The sequence below is a fragment of the Phasianus colchicus genome, chromosome 25, assembly GCF_987193195.1.
Source record: "Phasianus colchicus chromosome 25, bPhaCol1.hap1.1, whole genome shotgun sequence".
Lineage (NCBI taxonomy): Eukaryota > Metazoa > Chordata > Aves > Galliformes > Phasianidae > Phasianus > Phasianus colchicus.
This window is the reverse complement of record NC_143460.1, coordinates 623,639-649,117: the sequence shown is the minus strand read 5'-3', so window position 1 is coordinate 649,117 and position 25,479 is coordinate 623,639. Positions and strand designations below refer to the sequence as shown.

Here is a 25,479-nt window from a genome sequence, read left to right as displayed (position 1 = left end):
TGCAGTTTTTTCTTACATTCCCACACGCAGACGCTTCGGGGGGGACGTCAGAGGGGGGTTGACTCACCCTTCCTAGCAGCAGCCTGGAGAAGGGGGAGGTGAGCCGAGGAACGCATCTCTCACACCGCTCCAGGCACTCGTGCTCACTTACTGGTTCCTTGCTGTGCCACTACAGCAAGGAATAAGAGCTGCAAGCCACAGTAACTCAGCAGTTGGGGTGGAGAATATTATAACTTCTTGGAACCAGTGAATATCTCCTCCTATACTAAGGGTAATATCAGAATAATCTACGCCTCCTTCCTTAGAATCAATCGTAATATCCTCTCCTATTCTTGCATATGTGTAACTGGTCTCTATAAATATCCTTAAACTGTCCTTTTACGGTGTGCATGTTAGGAGAGGCTACTCCCTCAGTACCCAGCGTGTGTGTGCAGTGCTGTAACTCAAAATATACCTGCTTTATAACCACTTTGTGCTTATGGAGTTTGATTTTCCACAAGTCATCCTGTTCAGGCCATGATCTGTGTTCTTCCACACATATGGAAGTTCTGTTTAGCCTTGAGTGAGACAGAAGTGAGAACACTTGGAAGAATCTGGTGAACCATGTCCCAGACTAGACTAGGGTGGGCTTCTTTGTTAGCTTCCTTGTTTGTTTTCTTTTTATTTTTCTTTTTCTTTTTTTTTTTTTCTTCCCAAGAGCAGAGTCAGAAGAGGATGTGTTGACCTCCTCTGCCATAGGGATACTGGCCCTTTTGTTACAAAACCATTGCTTTCTAGAAGACTTTGATGTGAGCGGAGGAAATAATTTTGGTCATGCGTGCAGCTGGGTTATCAGCACAAAGGAAAGAGGTGCGGCTGTGATCACGGCAAAGTTCAGAGGAACATCCCCTGCAGAAAGATGCGTAGAGTTTAAACATTGCCAAGTGAAACTTGGAGCCACTTTTGCCCCAGAGAAAATGCAATAGAAAAGGAAGCAGTCTTCTCCGGACACAAACCCCCGGTTACCCCGAGGGCGGTTCCTTTTGGGTGACCTTAAAGTCAGTAGATCTACATAAGTGAACAGCAGAGCTGGCCCTCGTACACAGAGAGCTTAACCATGCTCATGCCTTGCAGAGAAGACCGAATTGAGAAAGCAGGATAGGAAGTTGTTAGCAATAGAAGTCACTCGCTCAGTGAGGAGAAACGTGCCATGAGTGCCATGGGCAGCGCTCAGCGAGGAAGTGAGCCAGCTGCAGGGAGATGCTGGCCTCGAGAGCAGGGCAGCCAGAGATTGCCTCTTCTGGGACCTGCTCACGGGTGAGAGGAGTTAAAGGAGCGCCAGGACAGCAACGTGGGGATGTGCGACCGCAAGGATGTGCGAATGTCCCCAGCAAAGGAAGCAAAGGGACGGAGCAGAGAGCGACGCTTCATTAGTGTGACAAAACACAGCCCCCATCCTCCCCTCTCTCCCACGGGTGCAGATGTGCCACGAGAACGAGCTGTGAAACTGCCCACGGCCTGGCAGCCGGCTCGGGGCGTGCTCGCTGTGGGAATTGCTGCCCGGCACCTGAGGCTGTGCCGAAGCGGCCAGAGCCTGGCTGGAAGCCATCCGGGCAGCACCGCGGCGGCAGGAGGTGCAGCAAGGCCGTCCTGCGGCCAGCTCCGGGCTGCGGGCACTCGGCATCCCCTGCTCTCCCAGGAGCGACTCCCAGGAGCCCGGTTGCCTGCACCAGAGGTGGGAGCAGCCTGCTCCGCACCCGAGGTAGGAGCCCTTCGTGCCTCGTGCAGAGGAGCACACGCTTCCTGCCACCTGCCAGCAGCGGTGGGAGGGCAGCGGGGAGCGGCACCGGGCGGGGCGGAAAGGCTTTGCCTTTAAGGTGTTTCTTGCCTGAGCATAATGCATAGTTTTATATCAGAGGGGACCAACTGAGGACTCCAAAAGCCATTGACGGTATGAGGAGTACAAACACTGGTAGCACATTTACCACTCTTCGGACTACAGCATCACATCTCTACTTAAATTCCCTTCAAGTTATTCTTCCAGCTAAGGGTGACGTGATACACTCCTGACACAGTACCGTGGGAAGATCTTACCATAAACTGGGAATTTTGGCAGACTTGTGAGCAAGTGTTTCAGACAATCAGTTTGACTGCCTGCCATGAACCACGAATCATCTCTTTAGGAGGCTACAGCAGGGCTTCTCCTGAATAACAAATCTCTGAGGCTTTGACAAGGAGGCCTGGTGGGAGATTTGGAAAATCCAGTAGATGGTCCATGGGTCTGATGCCCTAGCTGACCACATCTCAGGGATTCTTATTACTGGACTTGTCCTCGCTGGGTTCCACTGAGCGCCCACCTTTCTGGGAGGTATGAGGTGCGCTCCTGAGCACCTCTGTCCATGGAGCTGCACCTGGAGGGGATGCCATAGAATCATTAAGGTTGGAAAAGACCTCTAAAATCATCTCGTCCAACCATCAGTCCATCACCACCCTGCCCACTAACCACATCCTTCATGCCCTCCAGCACTCCATGCTGTGGGCTGATGCTCCGAGAGCAGAGGTGACGGCATTCACTTCAGAACCTCATCCCTCGCCTAACCCAAAGCACCTCACCACCCAATTCTGGGGATACGCTCTGTGTAGGGTGGCAGATGAAGAACCTGGTCTTTAAGGACCACGGTGCCCTAAACTCGGTGGCCATGCCTGTGTGGATGTTTTTGAGGTTCATATCCTCATGTGGGAAGTGCTGGGCTGGCCATTTGCAACCAATGGCACACCGCATCCAGCAGACTCCACAGGGTTTTCTCATTTAAACAACCATTGTAGCACTCCAGGAAAATGGGAGCTGGGATGGAGCATCCATTACGGTAGAGCTGCACCGTGCTGCGATGCATCTGACACGCAGTGCATCCGGAAGCAGCTTTATTTTTCACCCACGTTTTTAATTCCCGTGAGCGGAGCAGGAAGCACAGCCCCGCAGGCTCCAGCAGCACAATCTGCAAGCCGAGATTACAGCTTTGTGAGTGCGGGAGATATTTCCATCCTCCTGATGGCTGAGCCGAGAGGGAAAAAGGGGAGGGGAACAAAAAACGTCCATCTATGAGGCGAAAGCTCCCGAACGAGGAGCCCCGGGCACAATCCCGCGGCACCAACCCCGGCCCGCAGCGGGGCCTCACCCGGCCACCGCCCTCAGCGGCCCCACCCGCAGCCCCGCGCCCGTTGCTCGGCAGCTGCGAGCCAACCGAGCCTGCCGGGAAGGTGGAGGGGCAGCACCACGGATAGCTCCTATTGGTCGAAGGAGGTGAGGGCGGAGCTCGAGGACGGCCGTCTTCTTCGCTATTGGCGGAGAGAGCCGTCAGTGCGGGGCGGGGGGCGGGGGGCGGGGCCTCGCGGCTAGCGGGGCCGCGTTGAACGCCGCGTTAGGGCGGGGGAACGGAGCGAGGGGGCGGCGGCGGTCGAGGGTAAGCGAGCCGCCGGCTGCGAGGAGAGCGGCGCGAGGTAGGGAGCGGCGCGGGGGCCGTCCTCACCTGTCACCGGGCGCTCCGCCCTCCCTCCTCGCGGCCCCCGGGCTCCGGCCGCGGGCGCGGTCCCTCGCGGTAGCGGCCGGGCTGGGGCTGTGCTTTCGTCTAAGGGGACCCTCGTCCGAGGGAGGGCGGCAGGCAGGCAGGCAGGCAGGCAGGCTGCGCGCGGTGCCACCGGCTGTGCGCCGCCGCGCGGACGGATGCCGGCTGCCCTCAGGTAGGTGGGAGGGGGGCGGAGAGGGCAGACCCCGGGAAGGCCGCCTGTGGGCGCGAGGGCTCCCCGCCGCCGTCGCTGCGGCAGGCGGCACCCCGGAGTGGCGCTGCGCGAGGGGGGGAGCGGCTGGGGGCTGCGGCTGGGCGCTGCGGTTGGGGGCCGCCTCCGTGCGCGGGGCGGGGGGAGTTGCGAGGGCAGAGCCGCGCGACTCGTCGCTTCGGCTGTGGGAGGACGCGAAGCCGAGGAGGGTTGGGAAACCCGTTGGCGTGCGGAGAGCTTGTGGCGAGCAGTGTGGAGGTGCTGCGGTGCTGCGGGAGGGAAGTTGTGAGCGGTGCCCTGTCGGTCGCCGCGCCGCGCTGCCGAGGGATGCTGAGCGCCCCCGGCTCCCGCTGTCACCGGCTGCGCGCCGCCCCGCCTGACGGCGCTGCTTCGGCGAGCGCGATTCCCGCTCCCGACAGCGTTCTGCCCTCCGTGAGGGTGTGGAACTATCATTTTTCCCTCATCGCGTTTCAGCCTAAGGGCATCGAATTCATCCTTTCGCATAGTTTTCTGTGTTTGCTTGAAACAACGATAGTGTTCTTAGTGCGTGCGTTTTCTTGCTGAGCTGCAGTTTAAAAAAAAAAAAAAAAAAGACAAGCGTTTAATAAGATCTACCTGCCTGGAGTAGGAGCACAAAGCGCCATTTTAACAGGTGGGCTGGGTGGTAGGAGTATGAGCTTTTTCCATTGTGTGGACTTAAACGCTACTTCGAGTTGTGTGGGTGTGCAAGACTGCTGTAATGGATCTTTTCTTGGTTATCTCCTGCAAATAGGTGGTATAGAGGTACTGTTTTATAAGCAAACAACTGAAATTGCCCGTAAGATTTTGATGTTGAGAGAATAGATTTGTTATACTCGTTTAAAGCCAGTGTTATTTTCTGAAAATAAGTTCTCATAGAGCAAATTTGAAGTGGCATGGATCCAATGGAAGGTACAACCAGTTCTTTGGATATAAACGTGTTAAACAGAATCACACAGAATCACAGAATCGTAGGGGTTGGAAGGGACCTCCAGAGATCATCGAGTCCAACCCCCCTGCCAAAGCAGGATCCCTACACCAGGTCGCACAGGTAGGCGTCCAGGCGGGTCTTGAATATCTCCAGAGAAGGAGACTCCACCACCTCCCTGGGCAGCCTGTTCCAGTGCTCCGTCACCCTCACCGTAAAGAAGTTCTTGCGCACACTGGTGCGGAACTTCCTATGCTCCAGCTTCTGGCCATTTCCCCTTGTCCTGTCTCCGCACACTGCTGAAAAGAGTCTGGCCTCGCCACTTTGCCCCCCACACCTTAGATATTTATAGACCTGGATCAGGTCCCCTCTCAGTCTTCTCTTCTCAAGGCTAAACAGACCCAGATCACTTAGCCTTTCCTCATAGGGGAGATGCTCCAGGCCCTTCACCATCTTTGTGGCCCTCCGCTGGACTCTTTCCAAGAGATCCCTGTCTTTTTTGTACTGGGGAGCCCAGAACTGGACACAGTACTCCAGATGAGGCCTTACCAGGGCAGAGTAGAGGGGGAGGATCACCTCCCTCGACCTGCTGGCCACGCTCCCTTTAATGCACCCCAGAATGCCATTGGCCTTTTTGGCCACAAGGGCACACTGCTGGCTCATGGCCAACCTGTCGTCCACCAGGACACCCAGGTCCCTCTCCGCAGAGCTCCTCTCCAGCAGGTCATCCCTCAACCTGTACCGGTGCATGCAATTATTCCTCCCTAGGTGCAAGACTCTACACTTGCTTTTGTTAAACCTCATCTGGTTCCTTACTGCCCAGCTCTCCAGCTTGTCCAGGTCTCGCTGAATGGCAGCACAGCCTTCAGGCGTGTCAGCCAATCCTCCCAACTTCGTATCATCAGCAAACTTGCTGAGGGTGGCCACTACCCCCTCATCAAGGTCATTGATGAAGATGTTGAACAGGACCGGTCCCAGCACCGACCCCTGGGGAACACCGCTGGTTACAGGTCTCCAACCAGACTCTGCACCGCCAATGACAACCCTCTGTGCTCCGCCAGTCAGCCAGTTCTCAACCCACCTCACTGTCCACTCATCTATCCCACACTTCCTCAGCTTCGTTATAAGGATGTTGTGGGAGACAGTGTCAAATGCCTTGCTGAAATCAAGGTAGACCACATCCACTGCTCTCCCCCCATCCACCCAGCCAGTGACAACATCATAGAAGGCTACCAGGTTGGTCAAGCACGACCTCCCCCTGGTGAACCCGTGCTGACTACTCCTGATAACCTTTTCTTCCAGTTGTCTGGAGATGGCATCCAGCACAATCTGTTCCATCACCTTTCCAGGGACAGAGGTGAGGCTGACTGGCCTGTAATTACCTGGATCTTCCTTCTTGCCCTTTTTGAAGACCGGAGTGACATTGGCTATCCTCCAGTCTTCAGGCACCTCCCCCATTCTCCAAGACCTCTCAAAGATGATAGAGAGCGGTTCAGCAATCACCTCTGCCAGCTCCCTCAGCACCCGTGGATGCACCCCATCGGGTCCCATGGACTTATGAACATTGGTGTTGCCTAGGCGCTCTCGGACCGCCTCTTCCCTGACTAAAGGGAAGTCTTCTATTCCCCAGACCTTCTCACTAACCACCAGGGCCTGGGATTCCCGAGGGGGAGCTTTTTCACTGAAGACAGAAGCAAAGAAGGCGTTCAGTATCTCCACCTTCTCAGCATCCCCCGTTACCAGAACACCCTCCTCACTTAGTAGGGGACCTACATTCTCCCTAGTCTTCCTTTTACTGTTAGCATACTTAAAAAAGCCTTTTTTATTATCCTTTACCACCTTTGCTAGATTCAATTCCAGGTGGGCTTTAGCCTTCCTCGTCGCATCCCTGCAGGCCCTGACAACATTTCTATATTCTTCCCGAGTGGTCAGACCCTTTTTCCACATTTCATGGACCTTCTTTTTCCCTTTGAGTTTGTGCATGAGCTCCTTGCTCATCCACACAGGTCTCCTGCCACCCTTTCCTGATTTCTTGCTCACAGGGACGCACCGATCCTGGGCTTGGAAGAAGAGCTGTTTAAATGCCAACCAGCTCTCACAGGCCCTCTTACCTTCTAACACCCTAGCCCACGGGATAGCTCCAAGTAGGTCCCGGAAGAGATCAAAGTTGGCTCTCCTAAAGTCCAGGGTAGCAATCCTACTTTTTGCTTTGCTCCTTCCACTCAAGATCTTGAACTCCACCATCTCGTGGTCACTACAACCCAAGCTACCCCCAACTTTTACTTCCTTAACAAACCCGTCCTTATTTGTGAGAATAAGGTCCAGTAACACCCCTCCCCTCGTCGGTTCCTCCACCATCTGCATCAGAAAGTTGTCTTCGACACATTGCAGGAACCGTCTGGACCGCGCGTGCCTGGCCACGTTGCTTTTCCAGCAAATATCTGGATAATTGAAGTCCCCCATAAGCACTAGCGCCTGGGATTGCGACGCTACTTTCAGTTGCTTGTGGAAGGCCTCGTCAACCTCCTCCTCCTGATCAGGGGGCCTGTAGTACACACCCAGAACGGTGTCACCCATACCAGCCTGCCCCTTGATTCTCACCCACAAGCTCTCCACTGCTACATCACCCTCCCCCAGGTGGAGTTCAATACATTCTAGCTGCTCTCTCACATAAAGAGCAACTCCACCACCCCACCTCGCCAGCCGATCTTTCCTAAAAAGAACGTAGCCCTCCATGACAACATTCCAGTCATGCGAGCTGTCCCACCACGTCTCCGTGATCGCAATGAGATCATGGCCTTGTGACCGCACACAGATCTCCAACTCTTCCTGTTTATTTCCCATGCTGCGCGCATTAGTGTATAGACACTTTAGGGAAGCAGCACCCCCCTGCCTCTCTCCATCCCTTTGAACTCCACCCTTTTCACCCATCGAACTCCATTTTGAGCCACGAACTACCCGCTCAACCCCAGTGGCCCTCATTCTGTCCCCTTCCCCCTTCATACCTAGTTTAAACACCTTTCAATGAGCCCTGCCAGTTCCTGGGCTAGGATCCTCTTACCCCTTGGAGACAGGCTACTTCCATCTGCAGCCATCATGCCAGGCGCAGAGTAAATTACCCCGTGGTCAAAAAAACCGAAGTTCCTGTGCTTGCACCAACTTCTTAGCCATTTATTTATGAGGCGGGTTTTTTGGATGCTCTCGGTATCCTTCCCTGCCACTGAAGGTAGGGAAGAAAAATCCACCTGCACACCCGTTCCTTCAACTACCCGCCCCAGTCCCCTGAAGTCTTCCTTGATAGACCTCAGGCTTCTCTCAGCGACTTCATCACTGCCAGCCTGAACTATCAATAATGGGTAATAATCAGAAGGGCCAATCAGACCAGGAAGTTTCCTAGCAATGTCCCTGACCCTTGCCCCAGGGAGGCAGCACACCTCCCTACGGGTAGGGTCAGGCCGACATATAGGGCCTTCTGTTCCTCTCAGCAGGGAGTCACCTATGACAACCACCCTTCTGTCCTTCCGGGCGGAGGCAGTCTTGAGGCGTGGGGTCGACCGCTTCGCCCGAGGCAACCTTACAGGTGGACCTCCCTCCACCCCCTCACTCACCTCTCCCTCGAGATTCAGGGCCTCAAACCTATTTTGCAGAGGCACCTGGGGAGCCGAGGATGGTCGGGATGGAGGACACCCACTTCGCCGAGCCGGTATCCTTTTCCACTCCTCCTCCTCCCTTAGATTGCCTTGCTCTGCTCTCAAATTGCCTTGCACTGCAGCAGGAACACAGTCTACCTGCCGGTTCCCCTCTACTACCTGTTTGCAAGGCGGCAGGGGGTGACACGCTCCACGCAGAGCCTCAGCTGTGTGCCAAGATCTCGGAGCTGACAGGGACTGGCACCACCAATCAATCTCCCTCTCACATTCCTTTATGGTCCTTAGCCTCTCCACCTCCTCCTTCAGGTTGACCACAAGGCAAAGTAAGTCCTTTAGCTGGTCACATCTTACACAAGTGCTGCCTCCATCGCCTGGCACTGCAAGGGCCAGGCTCTGGCACTCATCACAGCCAGTGACCTGCACACTAGCATGTTGTTTTGGGACCTCAGTCTGCGTCTCTGCATTCTTCTTGGCAGTCTTTCTTTTACATGTGCAGGGGGCCTCTGTCTGGGTCCCCACATTATTTTTAGAGACAGTAGCCTTCCGCCGGGGTGGAGCCATGGAGAACCTGAAGACTAATTAGCACAACTAGAATAGCCTTAACAGGGCGTGACCGATCAGCCCTACCCTGCTGCTGATAGTGCTGGCTCTGCCCTCGCCCCCTTACCAGGTCGTTAATGGGTGACCCCGCACCTGCCACTTACCTCACAGTGATAACGCCTCTCCTCTCCGCCCTGGTGGGCAGCGACGCTGGAGGTTTTTTCTAGGCGTTGCCCTGGCAACGCCCCCGCTGCGTCAGCCGCTCTCGCGAGAGCTGCCGGGCTTCTCTGTTGTCTCGGGGACCCCCGGAAGAGGGAACCGATCGAGATCCACGTGTTCTTCGCGATCAGCCGCTGCGGCTCTGGCTGAAACAGCTCCGAAGCGGCGATCCTCGGCGATCAAGGACAACACCAGAAAGATTGTTTATTCCTCTCATGTCTTGCATGTTTTAAATCAAAGCTGAATGTCTTCTCCTTTACTTGTTAGTGTTTTGCTATACTTCGTGATGCTCAGGGGCTGTTTGACATCTTCTTCTTATTCGCAGCTTCCTTTGATGGGGAGAAGCATGCCATCAATCTTCCTTCTGTAAACAGTGCATCGTTTGTCCTACGTTTCTTGGAGAAACTCTGCCACAGTCTTCAATGCGATAATCTTTTCAGTAGCCAGCCTTTCAGCCCCTACATGGGGTGTGCACATAGTCCCACGGAGTACGATAGGAACAAACCAGGTACTATCAAACAGCTGTTGTTGACAAGTACTGATATTTTTGATAAGTGTGGTTACTTTATGAAATTTAACATTTTAATCTGCTTTGCTATAACTTTAATTGATTGAAATGAATACTCTTCAGTTCTTAGAGGATTCGTTCCAGAGCACAAGTGCTGTGGCAGGTTGGGATAGCTCATACCACATGTGCAGAAATCATTTTGTTCTGCTAACTCTTTCTTGTGGTCAAGTAGGAATTGTACCACTGGGTTACTAAAAGAACAGACTCAAAACTTCACATTTTGCCTGTTCAATTTATGTTTGAATCATAAAATAACCTTGGAGAAAGATGCTTACTACCTTATAAGAAGGGGCTTGCTCTGAGAGATGATTCAGTTCAGCCTATCCTACAACATTAAATACTCTTTTCTTCCTTCTTTGTTCACCTTGCTCAGTGGCGGCTCCAAAATTTTAAATTCTGCAGCATACAGTCTAGTAGAGAAGGTGGGTTTTGCAGCTGGCTGCTTGTGACATTTTATGTGAGTTTTGGTACTCTGGGGGTATATAGAGTGAGAGGGAAATAACATGCTCAGGGTCTCCCATCAAATGGCTTGCAGTGCTGGTATTACGAGTCCCGGTCCAAGGGTTATCAGGAGCCATAGCTGAGAAAACTTTGACATCAATGCAGTTTCAGTCTTAGAGGTGCTGCTTTAGAAAATAAAGTATTGTGGTGGTTTTGGTATTTCGGTTTTTATTTGTTTTGTTTTGTTTTTTTCCAGTAGAGAAATTGTATTTGTTTCATTTCATCAAATAAAAGTCATTTGCTTTAATACTTTTCAGGAAAGTAGCCTAAATTTGGAAATTTGGATGATGATAGTATAAACTAAGCTGTTACTTCAGCTTTTGAAGTTTGTATTGAATGACCGATTCTATGTGAAATGGATTTGTTACCTGGTGAATGACTTGATGTATGTTTTTGCTTTTGTACTTTGACTTTCCCTGTGAGCATTTTTATACCATAATAAATTGGTGATATCTTTCCTTTTCACAGCAAAAGAAGAAATACATGAAAACGGAAGTGTTAAACGATACTCTCAGGACTCTCCACCATACACAGCTCCCCTTTCCCCTAAGCTTCCGAGGAGTGATGCTCATCCATCTGAAGGTGATTACATTGTGTTGTAATACATATGAGGATTACGTATGATTTTGGTATTTTTAGTCAAAAGGACTGAGTCTAGTGTATTTCTCTGGTATGTCTATAGCCCTTGACAGCTGAGAATGGAGATATTTATTGATCAGTGGCATGGATTTTGTGCTTATGGACGATCTACTGCAAGTTCAAGAAGTCTTTCTCCTAAACATGTCAGTCTTTTTTGTGAAATCACTCAGGCAGATAGGTGACATTTGAAGCTTCCTGTATGGCTATTTAGTAGAAAAACAATTCCCTTGAAATGGATTAGGAGATAAATTGGAAGCAGCTCTAATAACTCTTGGTTTGGGCTAATGACTGTAAGAGCAAGGATGTGTTTTGATGGTACAGTTTAACTGAATGTATGGCTAGCTGCCCCTAGAAGTTGCTCTGCTCCTGCTCTCCTTGCCTCCTTGTCCGTGTAGTGCATCCCAAGCCTCCCTGCTGATGAGGTGACGAGCTGACCCAGTGAAGCACAGAAAACATTTTGGCAAAGCTAGGAGATATCTGCAGTTAGCTTCTCTGCACTGACTCATCGTGGGCTCAGATGAGCACAGGAATGGGTTGGATAAAATGCAGCCGTGGCAGGGACCAGAGCAGCAGAGCCTCTCTGTGCAGCTGACTCCAGGACAAGGAAAGCTTTTGCCTGTGCCATGGCTGAGGTGCAGTAGCTCGTGCCGATTTGTAGTCTGCCTCAGATGTGAAGTGAAGCGTGTCAGCTTAAACCTCACAGAGAGACTTAGGAAAGAGTGGTTTTACTCTGCTTTTGCTACTTGTCAAACCATGGTAACTTGTTGATGTGACTCATCCCATCTGATACTTTCTATTGCTGTGGTATATTTGCATAATATTTCCAAAGGCTTTTGAGATTAGTCATTTGTTTCTCTTTTTTCTCTTTTTTCTCTTTTTTTTTTTTTTTTTTTTTTGAGTTACTGGGGTTTTGTCATTTAGCCTCAGTGTGGGCAGAATAATCTTTTTCTATGGAGAGTCATAAGGCCACACTTAAATCAGAAGAGGATATCAAATTAAAATGTTAAAGCTTATTAAAAATGGTTCTTCTTACAATTTAATATAAACACAATGTATTCACTTCAATGATGTAACCACAACAAATATAAAAATTGTCAATGCAGAGCTTTCTCTGTCTTAAATAGACCCTGGTTTAGGTCTAGAACATCTCTGCAATTAAATCAGATATTTCTAGTAAGCAACTGCGTGAATAGCTGTAAAACACATAATTCTACCTAAATTAAGTTGTTTAAATTGGAGATAAACAGATGTCTTAGACCTGCTTCTCTTATAAGAAATCTCCCTGTAAGTAAGTCGGCACGCGTGTTGTACCCTGATGAGCATTTTGATCCTGGAACCCTTTTATAGATGAAGTTGATGTATTTCTTCAAATTCATTTTAATATCAAAAATGGCAGAATGTTACAGCTAAAGGGATCCATAGCACTTTCACCTAACTAGCGGCAGTGGATGCAAAGCCAACAATTTCTGCACAGGATTATTAGAAAAATGAGTAAGGAGTCATGCCTGTTTCCATTTGCCAGCAGTGTGACAAGCTTGTTTGCTGATGGCACACCCATCATCCTTTGTTTACTTTTATGGGTCTTAATCTGAATTAATTGGTCACAAAAGCCAGGAAATATTTAAATTCTCGTTATTCTTTAGAAACAGAGAGAGTTATGTATGTATATAGTACAGTATATAGTATGTACGCATGCATGGATACATGTTTTTATATATACGCTATACTTATGCTTTCATACATACTTTATACGTATATACATACATACATGTATGCATGGCTTTGCAGGTTTTTGCAGGGAAATTACATCATTTTCAAAAGAAGCAAGGATGTCAAAATAAAAATATCTCATGAAGATAGACTACAATGAACCCCTACAACAACTCAGTATGATGTCCCAGAAAGCTGACACAGATGAAAAAATGTTTGAAACCTGGCAGTTACTCAAAGAAACTGCTTCAAGATTGTGAATGAACTATCTGTCCGCACAGAAAAGATAAGGAGTGTAGTACAAGACTAGCCTAGCTGTCACAAACCAGTCCAGGAGCGCAGGCAGGAGGGAAGCAAGCAGAATGGAGAAGTTAGGTTGAGTAACTCTGCAAAACTACAACACTACAGACCAATTGTGAAGGTAACCAGCGATAGTGTGAGAAGTGATGGCTTCAAGCTGCACAGGGAAAGTTCAGGTTGGATATTAGGAAATGTTTCTTCTCAGAAGGAGTGGTGAGGAAGTGGCACAGGCTGCCCAGGGAGGTGGTAGAGTCACCATCCCCGGAGGTGTTCAAGAAATGTATGGATGTGGCATTGAGGAACATGGTTAGTGGGCATGGTGTGATGGGGGATAGTGGGATTTCCACACACTGGGGGAAAAGGTATGAAAAAAGGAATGTGTCATTCGGTACTGCTGGGTTGAGGTGGGTGGTAACATAGAGGCAGATAGGAACACATAGGAAACGGGGAAATATGAGGCATTCTGTAGGGAAAAAAGAAAAAAAAGAAAAAAGAGATGTGCGATTATGTGCAGAAGAGAACAGTCTGTGGTTCTATGAGTCACAGTCAGACTGTTCACAAGGTGACAATATCAAAGTGACACAATGAGAATGTCATACCACTTAAAAGGATGCGAGAAGACAATGAGAGACTCCACATGAAGTAGCTGTCTCTACACAGCTGTGGAGAAGCTCGGTAGCAGTGGTCTGATGGTCTGCAGAAAGTATGTAGGGCTGAAGAGAGAGAATCCTCTTGTTTGTGTTGGAATCCTGAGTCCGTGCACTGTTCAGGAGCTTTTATGTTCATCCAGACGTTAGATTACAACAGAGCAATGTTGTGAGGATGCTGAGCGTGTCTTTTGTCAGCGTGCAGATGTGTAGCAGTTGCTCACCATCTCTTCCTGTGAGAAGCAAGGTGTTTGCTTTGGACTGTTGCGAGCACCTCAGAGTTTGAGCTGTCCTTCACATGGTGTGTACAAGTAGAAGGAAAGTCAGTTATCTTGTAGGAGTTGTTCTGCTTCCTAACACGTTTATTTGTCGTACATTTAATGGTGGTGTTCTAATTGGGACACAAAAAAACCCACTATGATCTTGATGATGTACTTCTCCTGAAGGCTAAGAGCCTGACAGTAATTAAGTCATAGTTGCATAAATTTTACCTTTCTGGCTTTATAGTTTAGTTGTATTCTTGTGTATGAGAAAGTAAAACAAAGTCTCCATTATAACATATGCAGGTAGTGTATGTTTGCGTTTAAGCAATAATTAACTAATGAGGTGATAGAATGTGGAAGCAGCAAGAGGGAAGCATTTGCTTATGAGAATGGGGGTGAGAGGAGAGAGTTCTTAATGCTGTAGTACATCTATGAAATGCCCTACAAATACTGTAATTAAGAACAGCAAGCAAATTTGCTTTTTCATCAGTGGAAAATAAATCTATAGTGAGATCTGCCTTTATTCGGTTATGCAGACAGCTTTATTTTTTGGTCTCGAATTTTCCAATATGGGTTATTCTGTTCCTTGAAACTGTAGAAGCTTACAGTTGTCTGTGACTTCTGCAAATGTTACGGTCAGTTAAGCAGGAGGAAAATGTTTTGATTGGAAGAATCCTGCTGAAATTTCAAACTCAACACTTCTGTGTTTGTTGTAGCAATAAAATGTAAGAACTTCATTCTTAGGTGCCAGGTGGGTGCTCTGTGCTGCGTGTGCATTCTTTGTCAGTAGGGCAAAAAATACATGTGTAAACGTGCTCTAGTCTGTTTTCATGTGAGGTTGAATGGCTGCCTTTAATAATTAGAACTGTACTGAATTTTTGTAATAGTCAGGATTGAGTTAGAAGATCGCTTTCTGACAGAATCTGCTTACAAAGATACTCTGTGTGTTTTATAAAGGCAAGCTGACGTTCTTAAAAGAAGAAATCTTTTACAGCGTGCAAGTTCTTTAAGATATGGTGATGCATTGTGGTTTAACCCAGCAGATCACTGAGCGTCACGTGGCTGTTCATTCACTGCCCCCATCTCAATGAGATGGAGAGGAGAAATGAGGGAAAACATGAGATAGAGAAAAAGAAAAGCATAATAATTATGGCATGTATATCTACATATACACACACATACTTGTAATCTAGATTTATAACAACGGATGCACAAGCAATTGCTCATCTCCTCTTGAGGTCTTGAAACAGTAAACGTTCGGTGCAGAAAGTCTATACCAAATTAACTTGAAAAACTGATGCTTTCCAGCTTCAGGTGAGACAATTATTCATTGATCTTTTGTACATTTCAAGTGTGCAAAAACTCACCTCTGGAAGACTGATATTTGTAGATAAAATTGATATGGCTTACTGGGCTCTGTTAGTGGCTCTTAGATGTAGTAAATTTGATGTTGTTAATGATCTTCTGCATATGGAAGTTCTACTTCTGCTGAATTTACCTGTCATTAACAGCTTGCTGCATTGTGAAATCATTAAATAGCAGCCTTTAACATATTTAACTCTGGTTTTTGAAAAGCTGAACTTCCTAATTGGGACTCATACATGTATGAACCCTTGGTGTCTGGTGCTGACTTGAGAATAAAACTTCAGTTATTACTTACAGGGCCTGCCTTACAGCATAAGATCACATGGCAGTGCCTTCTGCTTTCAGTATTTTACCAGTGCTGTGGTACAACTGGGTCTGGTTAATACCTGTTCAGATACAAGACAGAGTAAGGAAAATGTGTTTATTATTTCAGATCAGCCCTTTTTTACAAGGCATCGATCGGTTACTTGGTGGTGAATGTTGGGTTCTATTGCAGATGTGATGCCATCCATGCAGTAATGGATGGAAATACATTAAAGGAGCAGCATAACAATTTATTTCACAGGGCAAAGGTCAAGAGAGTGCTGATTCCATATTACAAATCTAACAAAACTGAAGTGGCAGAAGCATTCTTTGAAGGCTTAAGCAGATGAGGGATGTTCAGTTTTCTGTTACAAAACCTAAATCAGAGAGCATTGAAATCTGTTGAATTTTGGAATAGTTGAGAGTAAGAATGTGAATTCTGTTTGTAACAGAAAAAAACTTGTTCTCATTCCATCCCTCTACTACTCGCATCTGCTCCACATGTCGAAGTAGGAAAAGAGTCATTTGTTGCTCCGTTAATTGCAAAACTGTATTTGTCAGACACCAATTCTGAATCAGCTCTCACACCTGTTACCGTGCTTTCAATAACAAGACTGCAGTTGGGGCTGGTTTGTAGGGAGGCTAGATGAATTGAAAGGGAGTGGATTGGGATAGTATAGCTGCTGGACAGAAACACCTATTTTAAAAGATGATCATCCTATGAAGTATGCCAGTTTTCCCACCTTGTGTATGTGACCTGAGGAGCTATGTTAAGATAAGCTTAAGATAATGGCAGGACAAGGGGAAATGGCTTTAAGTTGAGGGAGGGAGGATTTAGGTTGAGTATCAGGGGAAGTTCTTTACAGAGTGAATGGTGAGGTGCTGGAACAGGCTGCCCAGAGAGGCTGTGGACACCCCTCTTCCTGGAGGTGTTCAAGGCCAGTTGGATGAGGTCCTGGGCAGCCTGGTCTAATATTTAATAGGGAGGTTGGTGGCCCTGCATATGGTGGAGGGGTTGGAGCTTCATGATCTTTGAGGGTCCCTTCCAACCCAAGCCATTCTATGATTTTCTGATTCTAAGCTCAAATGCTAGTGTCTTGGGAATCAAAGCAGAGTTTCTCTTTGCCATCCCTATTTACAGTTGCTTAACTAGGATCTGTAGTATCAGAAAGAAACCTGGGATATAATTGGAGTAAATGCAATTAAATTCTTCTGTAAAATAGTCAATTTAAAACCCTTTATGTCTTGAGCGATCATGGAAAGAGTGACATAAAATGATTATTTAACGGATGTATTTGGGATCTCTGCTTGATTACTATAAAAAGATTCCTTCATAAGACATTGTATGGAGTTGGCTGATATTTGCTGAAATACTCCTGTTGAAACTTTCTGGTGTGGAATATTGCTTCCAGTATTTCATCATACCTTTAAAAACTTAGGAAGTTTCAATCTACAAGTTTTGGACTCCTTCATAGTGCTTTTCTGTAGCCATTTGAAGTATTACTTCTGCCTTTCAGTCTTGCACCGAGACTTCATTTGGTGGTCTCATTCTCTACTGATCTAATTTTCTCATTTGTTTCCTTTAATATTATAGTGCTTATCATTGATTGTGTCTGTTAGTATCTCTGAAATTCTATAGAAAGATGGCTATTGCTTTCCTTTTAGCAAGTTGCTGCAGCTACTTCAAGCCGACAAATAAAAGTTTGCTTTCTCCAAAAACCTCAGTAGCCACTGCTTTGCTTTTTTGATCAAACTAGAAAGTTTATCATTATTGTCTTGAGGATTGTGTACTTGAAAGAGAAGGGCTTGTGGACTTAAAAGCTTCTTTTTGCCACAAGTGTTGTGTTTAATAGAAGATGTTATGGTGGATTGCATGTCTTGCTTTACTGAATTCACTAAGTAGGGAACCGGTTCTCTGGGTGTCTTTGTTCCACTTTGGGATAATGTTGCCTGAAGATCATAACTGTGAAATACACCTCAAGTTCTTCACTAAACTCCAGTTTTATACGGACTTCAGGAGAGAGAACGTAATTGCTAATAGAACAAGTTAAACGTGCTTAAAAAGCTCTCTGTGTGTTTTTTGTTGCTGTGGTTTGTTTGTTTGTGGAAAATACTCTTCCTTTATTTAATTCTGGAATTTTCCCAAGAAATTATTGGAAGTTGTCATATAAGAAGAGTAATAAAGAGCATATTCTAGGAACTTGTTTCACAGATTGTACCAGTTACCCCCAAGAATATGCTGCTCCACTAGCATATGTTTTATAACTTTCACAGAGTAATTTTCAAGATGGTAATGTGGAGTTTACACTTCTGTGAACCTGTTAGCTATATTTTCCAGCTCTTAACACTCTTGCCAAAGCAGCATTTGTTTCATGCAGATTTTTGCATCAGGCTTCCAACTTCTTCCTCAGGCTAGATGTTGGCCTAGTGCAAGTGGAGCTGAGAACATACAATGATGAGAGAATGGAGTGGTGTTCCCACTGATGTTTAACGACTCGTAGTTGCAGCATTGTGATCAGACTGTATTGTGTTAGTGTGCATGTGAGTCTAGGATTTACAGCCTTCTGCAGCTCTGCATGTAGTCTCTTCAGTTTTTTATGATGGCTATTGTCTCCGAACATATGGAGATCTACAGATGATAATTGTCCTCTTGCATATGAAGTTAGAGACTCCCTCTACTGTGTAGAACAAATTAAACATTTGCTAGTTAACATGAGAGGTTTTTTTATGTTAAAAAATTCTTTTTATATTTATAAAAAATAGAAACATAATGCACTCCTAAACAAATTCTCAGAAGATAACCATTAAGAAAGATAATGAAAATGCTTGACTGAGATTGCATATGTGTTAATGCTAATATCAGACAATGAAAAAAAAATCAAACCTTATGTCCACATCCTGCTCATAATATTTAACATATACAGCTGAGATGATTTATGGAAGACTGTCTCAAACTTGTCTATTAGACATTTTACTGGAAATTTTTTAATGTAGTAAAGGACCAGTGATTACTTGAGAATGACTATTCTTCAGTAAGTCTTGTCTCACAGGAGACTTGTTAACAGGCTTGGAGCTTGTTATTATCTTCAAGAGAACATAGCAAGGAATTAAATAACAAAGCTACAAAGCCCATCGTTTTGAACAGATTGATGCTTTTGTTTTCTGTAGCAGAAACGTTACGTATAGAAGAAAACAGCACTTCCAAAGAGCATCGCTTTTCTGAGGACTCTATGGATTCTGCACTTAATTCAGTAAATCTGTCAAGCCCAGCCCGTCGAAATTCCACTGAATATCGTACTTCGGGGAGTGCAGCATATTACAGGAATTCCTTTCAGCCAGTGACTGCTACCTCAAATTCAGCCCCGATCCTGCGCCGGCTGTCATTGAGCTCTGCTGGGAACAGCAGTTACTATGAAGTCGGTAGGAATCGAATACAGAGGAGGATTGAAGGTATGCTATATGCCTGAACTTTCCAAAGTATGTAACAGCTTTTATGAACATGCAAAGTCCGTGAGTTATGAACAAAGAAGTGCTTTGCCACAGAAAATACGTTACATATGGAGTGAGATGTTGTGCTGTTGCCAAGCACATCAGGCTTGCTAATGTAACTTCAAATGCAGAACTTAAGCGTGCTAGAACTAATACCATGGTACAAGCCAGAGGAGTCTTGTCTGCTGCTCTTTCCTCTCACTGCTGTCGTGGACCCTGCAACAGGCTGGATTGGACAGTGCTGGTTAAACACAGCTTGTTTCCTGAGCATTTTATCAATTATTTCTGTATTGCTGATATACAGATATAGGGTTTTTTCCTGTTCCTCTGCACAGTTGAATTTCCATTTGCCACTTTCCCAGATACTGGCATCTTGGGACCTGGGAACCAAACACAAGTCAAACTAATCCCTCTAGGTATGTCATAATGCTGGTTTTTATGTTGCTGTAATTATCTGCAGTTGTATAGAGTATTTAAGACAAATGGAACTGTTTGGTATTACGGTTTGGTACATGAAAGAAAATAAAACATCCTTTATTTTAGTATATGACAAAGAATGAATAATAAAAGCCTATTGTTAAGAATGTCATATGTAAAATGAAATGTGTTAGTCCTGTACAGACTAGTGATACTTCTTCTTTTCACAATATTCTTACGCTGAAAGCTGCAAGTTCCACAACTGGACCAGATCTGAATTCACTTAAAAGGGAACCTTCGAGAATATTGAATAAGGGGGTAGTGATGGTTTACCAAAGCAAATGGTGATGTGGCAAGTTCTGTGATTGACTTATGGTTCCAGTCTGCACAGATACAAAGCTCCAAGGCCAAAATTTTGCTAGAAGAAGTGAAGTCAATCACATTCTCTTCTCATGAATACTATTTACATTTTGTAAAAACAATTGAGAAGCAAAAACATCTGTGAACTGATCGGTGAACTGTCACCCAGTCATAACAACATTCACACAGTATTACATAATCTTGTATACACCTAAAATACATTGGGAATTTCCCTCAAGAAGCATTGATCAGTTTTTATCTTTCTGCCATTCAACAAGACCTGGACAGGGTGGAAAGGGAGAGAAAAAACCTTATGAGGTTCACCAAGGGCAAGTGCAGAGTCCTACATCTGGGGAAGAGTAACTGCATGTATCAGTACAGGTTAGGGTCTGACTTGCTGGAAAGAAGCACTGCAGAGAAAGGCCTGGGTGTCCCTGTAGACAGCAGGGTGACCACAAACCAGCAATGTGGCCTTGTGGTCAAGAAGGCCAATGGTATCCTGGGATGCATTAAAAAGAATGTGGCCAGCAGGTTGAGTGAGGTGATCTCCCCTCTCTTCTCTACCTTGGTGAGGCCACATCTGGAGTGCTGTGTCCAGTTCTGGGCTCCTCAGTTCAAGAAATACAGAACTTCTGGAGAGAGCCCAGTGGAGGGCCACAGAGATGATGAGGGGCCTGGAGCATCTCCTGTATGAGGAAAGGCTGAGACCTGGGGCTGTTCAGCCTGAAGAAGAGGAGGCTGAGAGAGGATATTATCAATGCTTATAAATACCAAAAGGGTGGGAGTCGAGCAGATGGGGCCAGGCTCTTGCCTGTGGAGCCCAATGACAGAACAAGGAGCAGGGGACACAAACTGGAATAAATGACGTTCCATTTGAACACAAGGAAGAACTTCTTTACTGTGAGGGTGACAGTGCCCAGGAACAGACTGCCCAGAGAGGTGGTGGAGTCTCCTCTGGAGATATTCAAAACTCATCTGGACGTTTTCCTGTAACTTACTGTAGGGAACCAGCTTTGTTAGACTCAATGACTTGCAGAGATTCTTTCCAACCACTGCAGTTCCCCCTTGAGAAAATGTCTTTCTCCAATTTTTCAGTTTAAAAGGAAATTACATCCTAATTCAAAAAGTCTTGTTTATTTTTAGGAAGAGACAGATCTCTTGGTAAATAATGACAGAACAGTCTGTCTGAGCTTTCATAATACCTTTACTGAAGAACTGATTAGAATTTCTCCAACACATACATATGAGAGTTTACCTGATAAGAAACATCTAGAATGACCACAAATCCATTTCCTATCTTCTGAAAGCAAAGTATTATTTACTAACCAGCTAACTGCAGGAGAAGACTCTTAACAGAATAGAAATTTATGTTCTTAACATGCTCCTTTTTGAAGAAAATGGTAGAAAAGAAAGAAGTGAGGAATAGAGGATACTTAAACCAACCTGGATCCACTAGAAAACTTCAAAGTAGGGACAGTTACAAAAGCTCAGCTATTCCATTGAGGGAGTAAGCACAAAAAGGAAGACTGAAGCCTTTAGCTAGCAGTTTGTCAGAAAACAGTCTTAAATATGCGCAAGGGTGGAAAGAGACTTCCTATTTCCTTAAATGCAAGCAGATTGAAACAGTTTCTTTTGATTTCTGTATCTATGATTTTCATAAGCAGTTACAAGAACGGTGTTCTCAGATTGGATATTATGAGTAAATGCTTGTGTTGCATTTAAGGAAATAATAAACAGCAACTATTTCTCATCCAAGAAAAAGACAAACACGTAAACTGAATGAGCAGCTTATATACAATCCATAGGCTTGTGGATTGTGGATCCCTTTGACCTGCTTCATACCTCTGAGGAATGCTGACAGATTTTATATTTTGCACTAGGTTGCATTTTATATTTTTAAAAATGTTGAAATCTTCTGATTTATGCCTTTTTCTCCTTTACTTTCCACAAAAGTCAAAACTAATCTCAGCCTTGCAGGCACAGCAGAGGTGCATGAAGCTATTCCGACTAAAGATGCAGGCACAAATGAAGGAAGCCTGGGGAGTTGAGCTCTATCAACTGATGCCAGCCCTGTGCAAATTCTCCCCGCATTCTGCTGAATGCTGGGATTTCATAAACGTTGGGAATTAACAGTTTCTTTAACCCAAGGTTATCATGTTAGAATGTTAAGAGTCCCACAGCCCTAAAATGCTTCTTTGAAAATAACACGTGAAGGAAGTGTTTTCTGCTGACTACTAGACTGATGATAATGGTTAGCATTGAAACTTTCATTCTTCCATACAGTTTTTGGTAAGGCTTCTCCAGGCAAGATTCCTCCCCCACCCCCCATAAAAAATTATACAAGAATGTAATGAAATGGATGTAAAAGACAGAACAGCTTTTAAATATTTTAAATACCGCTATTATTTTGGCTTCTCATGGAAAACCAGCATTACTGCAACTGTCTTTGTTTTAAATAATCTGGGCTTCATTTCATCCTGTTGTACTACTACAGTAACATTAATCCCTATCATTTTACAATTTGACACCATTGTTTAATTTCAACCACAGATATAAAATAGAATTAAGAAATAATGAAGTAGCCATATTTTCTGATACTGAAAAATCACTACTCCTTCCAGTTTCAAATCACAATCTTCTTCCAATTCTATTTCATTTATTTTCCTTATTTTCATTTAAACCTAAAAATTGGGAAATAAAAATAAAGCTATTTAATAAATGGTATAATAGCGCATTGGACAGCTACCAGTATGCTTAATCACTTTTTATAGCTTAATTTTGATGCTTGAAATACAAGTGACAACGAAGTAGAAAAAACAGAAAGACAAATTGTGCTTCATGATACTGATGGTCCTCTTTTATGAGACTGCTGCTGCCATAAATGCAGAGACTAGCAAGATGCACGTAGCTAAACCATTTTCTGAACTGTTTGTATTAATAACGTAACACTCCTTCCCTGGGTACCTGGTAAACCAAGACAAGTAAAGCTTATGGGAAGTACTTCTGTGTTTTAAACATGCATCAATATATTACAGTCTTATCTGACTCTTCCATTTTTTAATTTCAAATCTGAGCATCAAAACAGCATGATTTACTAAACTTCAGAAAGCACAATTCAGACTTCAACTCAGAAATCTCAACTTTTGCAGCTGATACAATCTATTTCCTTCTGCCAGAAACCTTTAGCACTTCCTTTTGTTTTTTCCTCTAATCTGGCACTTTGACAATTTGTTTTTGGCTAGACCTTGTTGTGACTATTCTTATCAACAGACAGGTGCTTTTTTCCTATCGTGTAAGAAAAAAAAAAAAGAAAAAAATCAATCATAAAATAACCCAAGTCGGAAGGGACCCACAAGGATCATGGAGTCCAACCCCTGGCTCCACTCAGCACCACCCAAAATCAAACCCAACGTCTGAGAGTTCTGAACTCCAGCACTTGGGCCGTGCCCACAGCCCTGTGCATCCCGTTCCATGCCCACCGCCCTGTGGTGCAGCCCCTTTCCCTGAGCCCCAGCTGCCCTCCCCTGACACAGCTCCATGCCGTTCCCTCGGGCCCTGTCGCTGTCACAGAGAGCAGAGCTCAGCGCTGCCCCTCCGCTCCCTGTGAGGAGCTGCAGCCGCCATCAGGCCTCCCCTCAGCTCCTCTGCTCTGCGCTGAGCCAACCTCAGCTCCTCCTCGTATGTGTTGACCTCTCAAAAAAAGCCCCACTTTAAACCTGGACTTGTCAAGCAGGTTTCTTCGACCGAAACTCTTCAGGTGGAACTTGGTTTCAGATTAATACATCTAAATTCAGATATCTGCACATGAGTTAGGTGTTCAAGCTACTATTACAGTCAGCAGAGCTGGAGATCCCTGAGCTACCATTAGCTCCAGAAATTACCGTGTTCCCCTAACAACAACATTTAAGAACCCCTAGATATCTGCAGCACTCCCATGGTGTTGGCAGAAATGGCAGAGAATTTATAGAGATGCATACCTCCTCAAGCAGAAAGCAGAGGTTACTAAGGCACACTACCCCAGGTATCACCAATAGCAGTAGAAGCTTGTGCTTAGGCAACTCAAGTACACCTTTCACCCCCCACACGAATATTAAACATTACCATCATAGCATTCCCCCCCCCCTTTTTTTTTTCTTTCTTTCCTTTTAAATTGTCTTTATCTCAGGCCCACGAGATGCATGGAAATCACATTTGGATTTTCCAGTCATGAGTAAAAACAGATTTTTAGAAACATTTTTGTGCTGTTGTTTTTGTTTTTAAACTAAATAAAAAAGAAATTAATTCACAATTGTCTCCATTTATTATTGATATTTAAGTTTTGAATTGAAATCTGCTTTTTCCCATTCTGGGCATGCAAAGTAAGTATAACACTGTCTTGTCCATGCAATTTAATATGTAAAGAGTACATATGAGTACATATGAGTACATAAGAGTACAAAATGTAACGTTTTGCCTGGTAAACTGGCCACAACTCACTGTATTTTTTGCTATCCAACAATTTGTCTACAGTAACTTCGAGTTTCCCATTCCAAGTCCTTCATATGATATCTCCTTTTTCTCCCAAGTAGTAATAAGGGTCAGAAATACTACTTTCATTTTTCAGAATTTTAGTAATAGTATTTAGTATTTAGATTGTTCCCTAGGGAAGGGATGATTGAACAGGAAACAGCACAACACCTGTATTTTATAGCCTTTGTTCCTTGGTTACTTTTTTGATTAAGATAACTATATACATACTATAATATGGAAGGGGAGTGAAGGGGGAGGAGGGAATTATTTTTCCCCAACAATGTATTTTTGTAAATGCTGTAACATTTTTGCTCTTTCACGTTTTCCCTCCTGCCCTCAGGCTCATTTTTGCTGACAACCCTGTGCTCTCAAAGCCATGTTCTAGGCTAATATTATAACAGGGAAGCTCTCTATAGGTGCCAGTTGCTTCTCTTTTCCTATCATCAATTTTTAGTTAGTTTTAGCATCAGAATAGAGAAGAATTATTTTCCTGACTTGCCACCAACCACTTCTCACTTCTGACACTCTACCAAACTGATGGATGTTCTACATAAAGCAACACTTTCCTTCTTCCCTTTTGATTTAGTAGATTTTTTTTTTTATTTTAATGTTTGTTTCAGTCTACATATTGAAATAGGTTTTACTGGGCACCTTTACTTCTCAAACTTTCTGCATTCAGGTTTGTAAAGAAAGGCAGACTTTTCTTCTCCAAGATCAGACAGACAGCACATTCTTTGGCCAACAAATTCTTGTTTCTTAACAAGACTGACATTTTGCTCTGCCAAGCATTTAAAACTGCATTCCTTTTAGAGACCTTCTCTTCGTTACAGTCTATATGTAACTGTGATACATATTTTCTCTCTATTTGGGAAAACCTAATAACAGATACAATTCACCACCAAAAATATTTGCAGTCATGACTTCATCATAGACTTTTTCCTACTTTTCCAGTACTTGTTTGATACTTTCTTTTTCTAGTAAGCAAAAATTCTAAGCCCTTGTCCTCCAGTAACTGTCTTTCATTTTCTGATACATTCAAAGATAACCTTTGGAGGCATGCCTTTTTCTGGGAAGCCAAGTTCTAACAGCAGAAAAAATTTCAAAGGCTGTATGGAGAGCATCAACTACAATGGCAATAATATCACTGACCTTGCTAGAAGGAAGAAATTGGAACCTTCTAATGTGGTAAGAACATAACTTTATCATCATCTAAACTTCTGCTTCTCCTTCTAAGGAAAGTTTGTGAGTGTGTGTGACAGATGTTCTGAAATCATATAATATATAAAACAAAGTTTGTCAC

General features: G+C 45.0%; 1 protein-coding gene across 1 annotated transcript; it reads left to right on the top strand.

Annotated features, from left to right (window-relative positions):
* The first annotated feature begins 3,291 nt into the window (after nt 1-3,291).
* LOC149915011 (sex comb on midleg-like protein 2) lies at nt 3,292-25,351 on the top strand. Its single transcript, XM_090124786.1, has 5 exons — nt 3,292-3,477; nt 9,434-9,616; nt 10,646-10,759; nt 18,573-18,854; nt 25,221-25,351. The coding sequence occupies exons 2-5, from the start codon at nt 9,571-9,573 to the stop codon at nt 25,262-25,264; spliced, it is 486 nt and encodes a 161-aa protein (XP_089980912.1). The 5' UTR covers nt 3,292-3,477; nt 9,434-9,570; the 3' UTR covers nt 25,265-25,351.
* Nucleotides 25,352-25,479: the final 128 nt, after the last annotated feature.

Coding starts and splice junctions, on each gene's coding strand:
- LOC149915011 (XM_090124786.1), top strand. CDS start 9,571: ATGGGGTGTGCACATAGTCCCACGGAGTACGATAGGAACAAACCAG. Junction 9,617..10,645: donor GTACGATAGGAACAAACCAG/GTACTATCAAAC, acceptor TCCTTTTCACAG/CAAAAGAAGAAATACATGAA. Junction 18,855..25,220: donor AATACAGAGGAGGATTGAAG/GTATGCTATATG, acceptor ATACATTCAAAG/ATAACCTTTGGAGGCATGCC.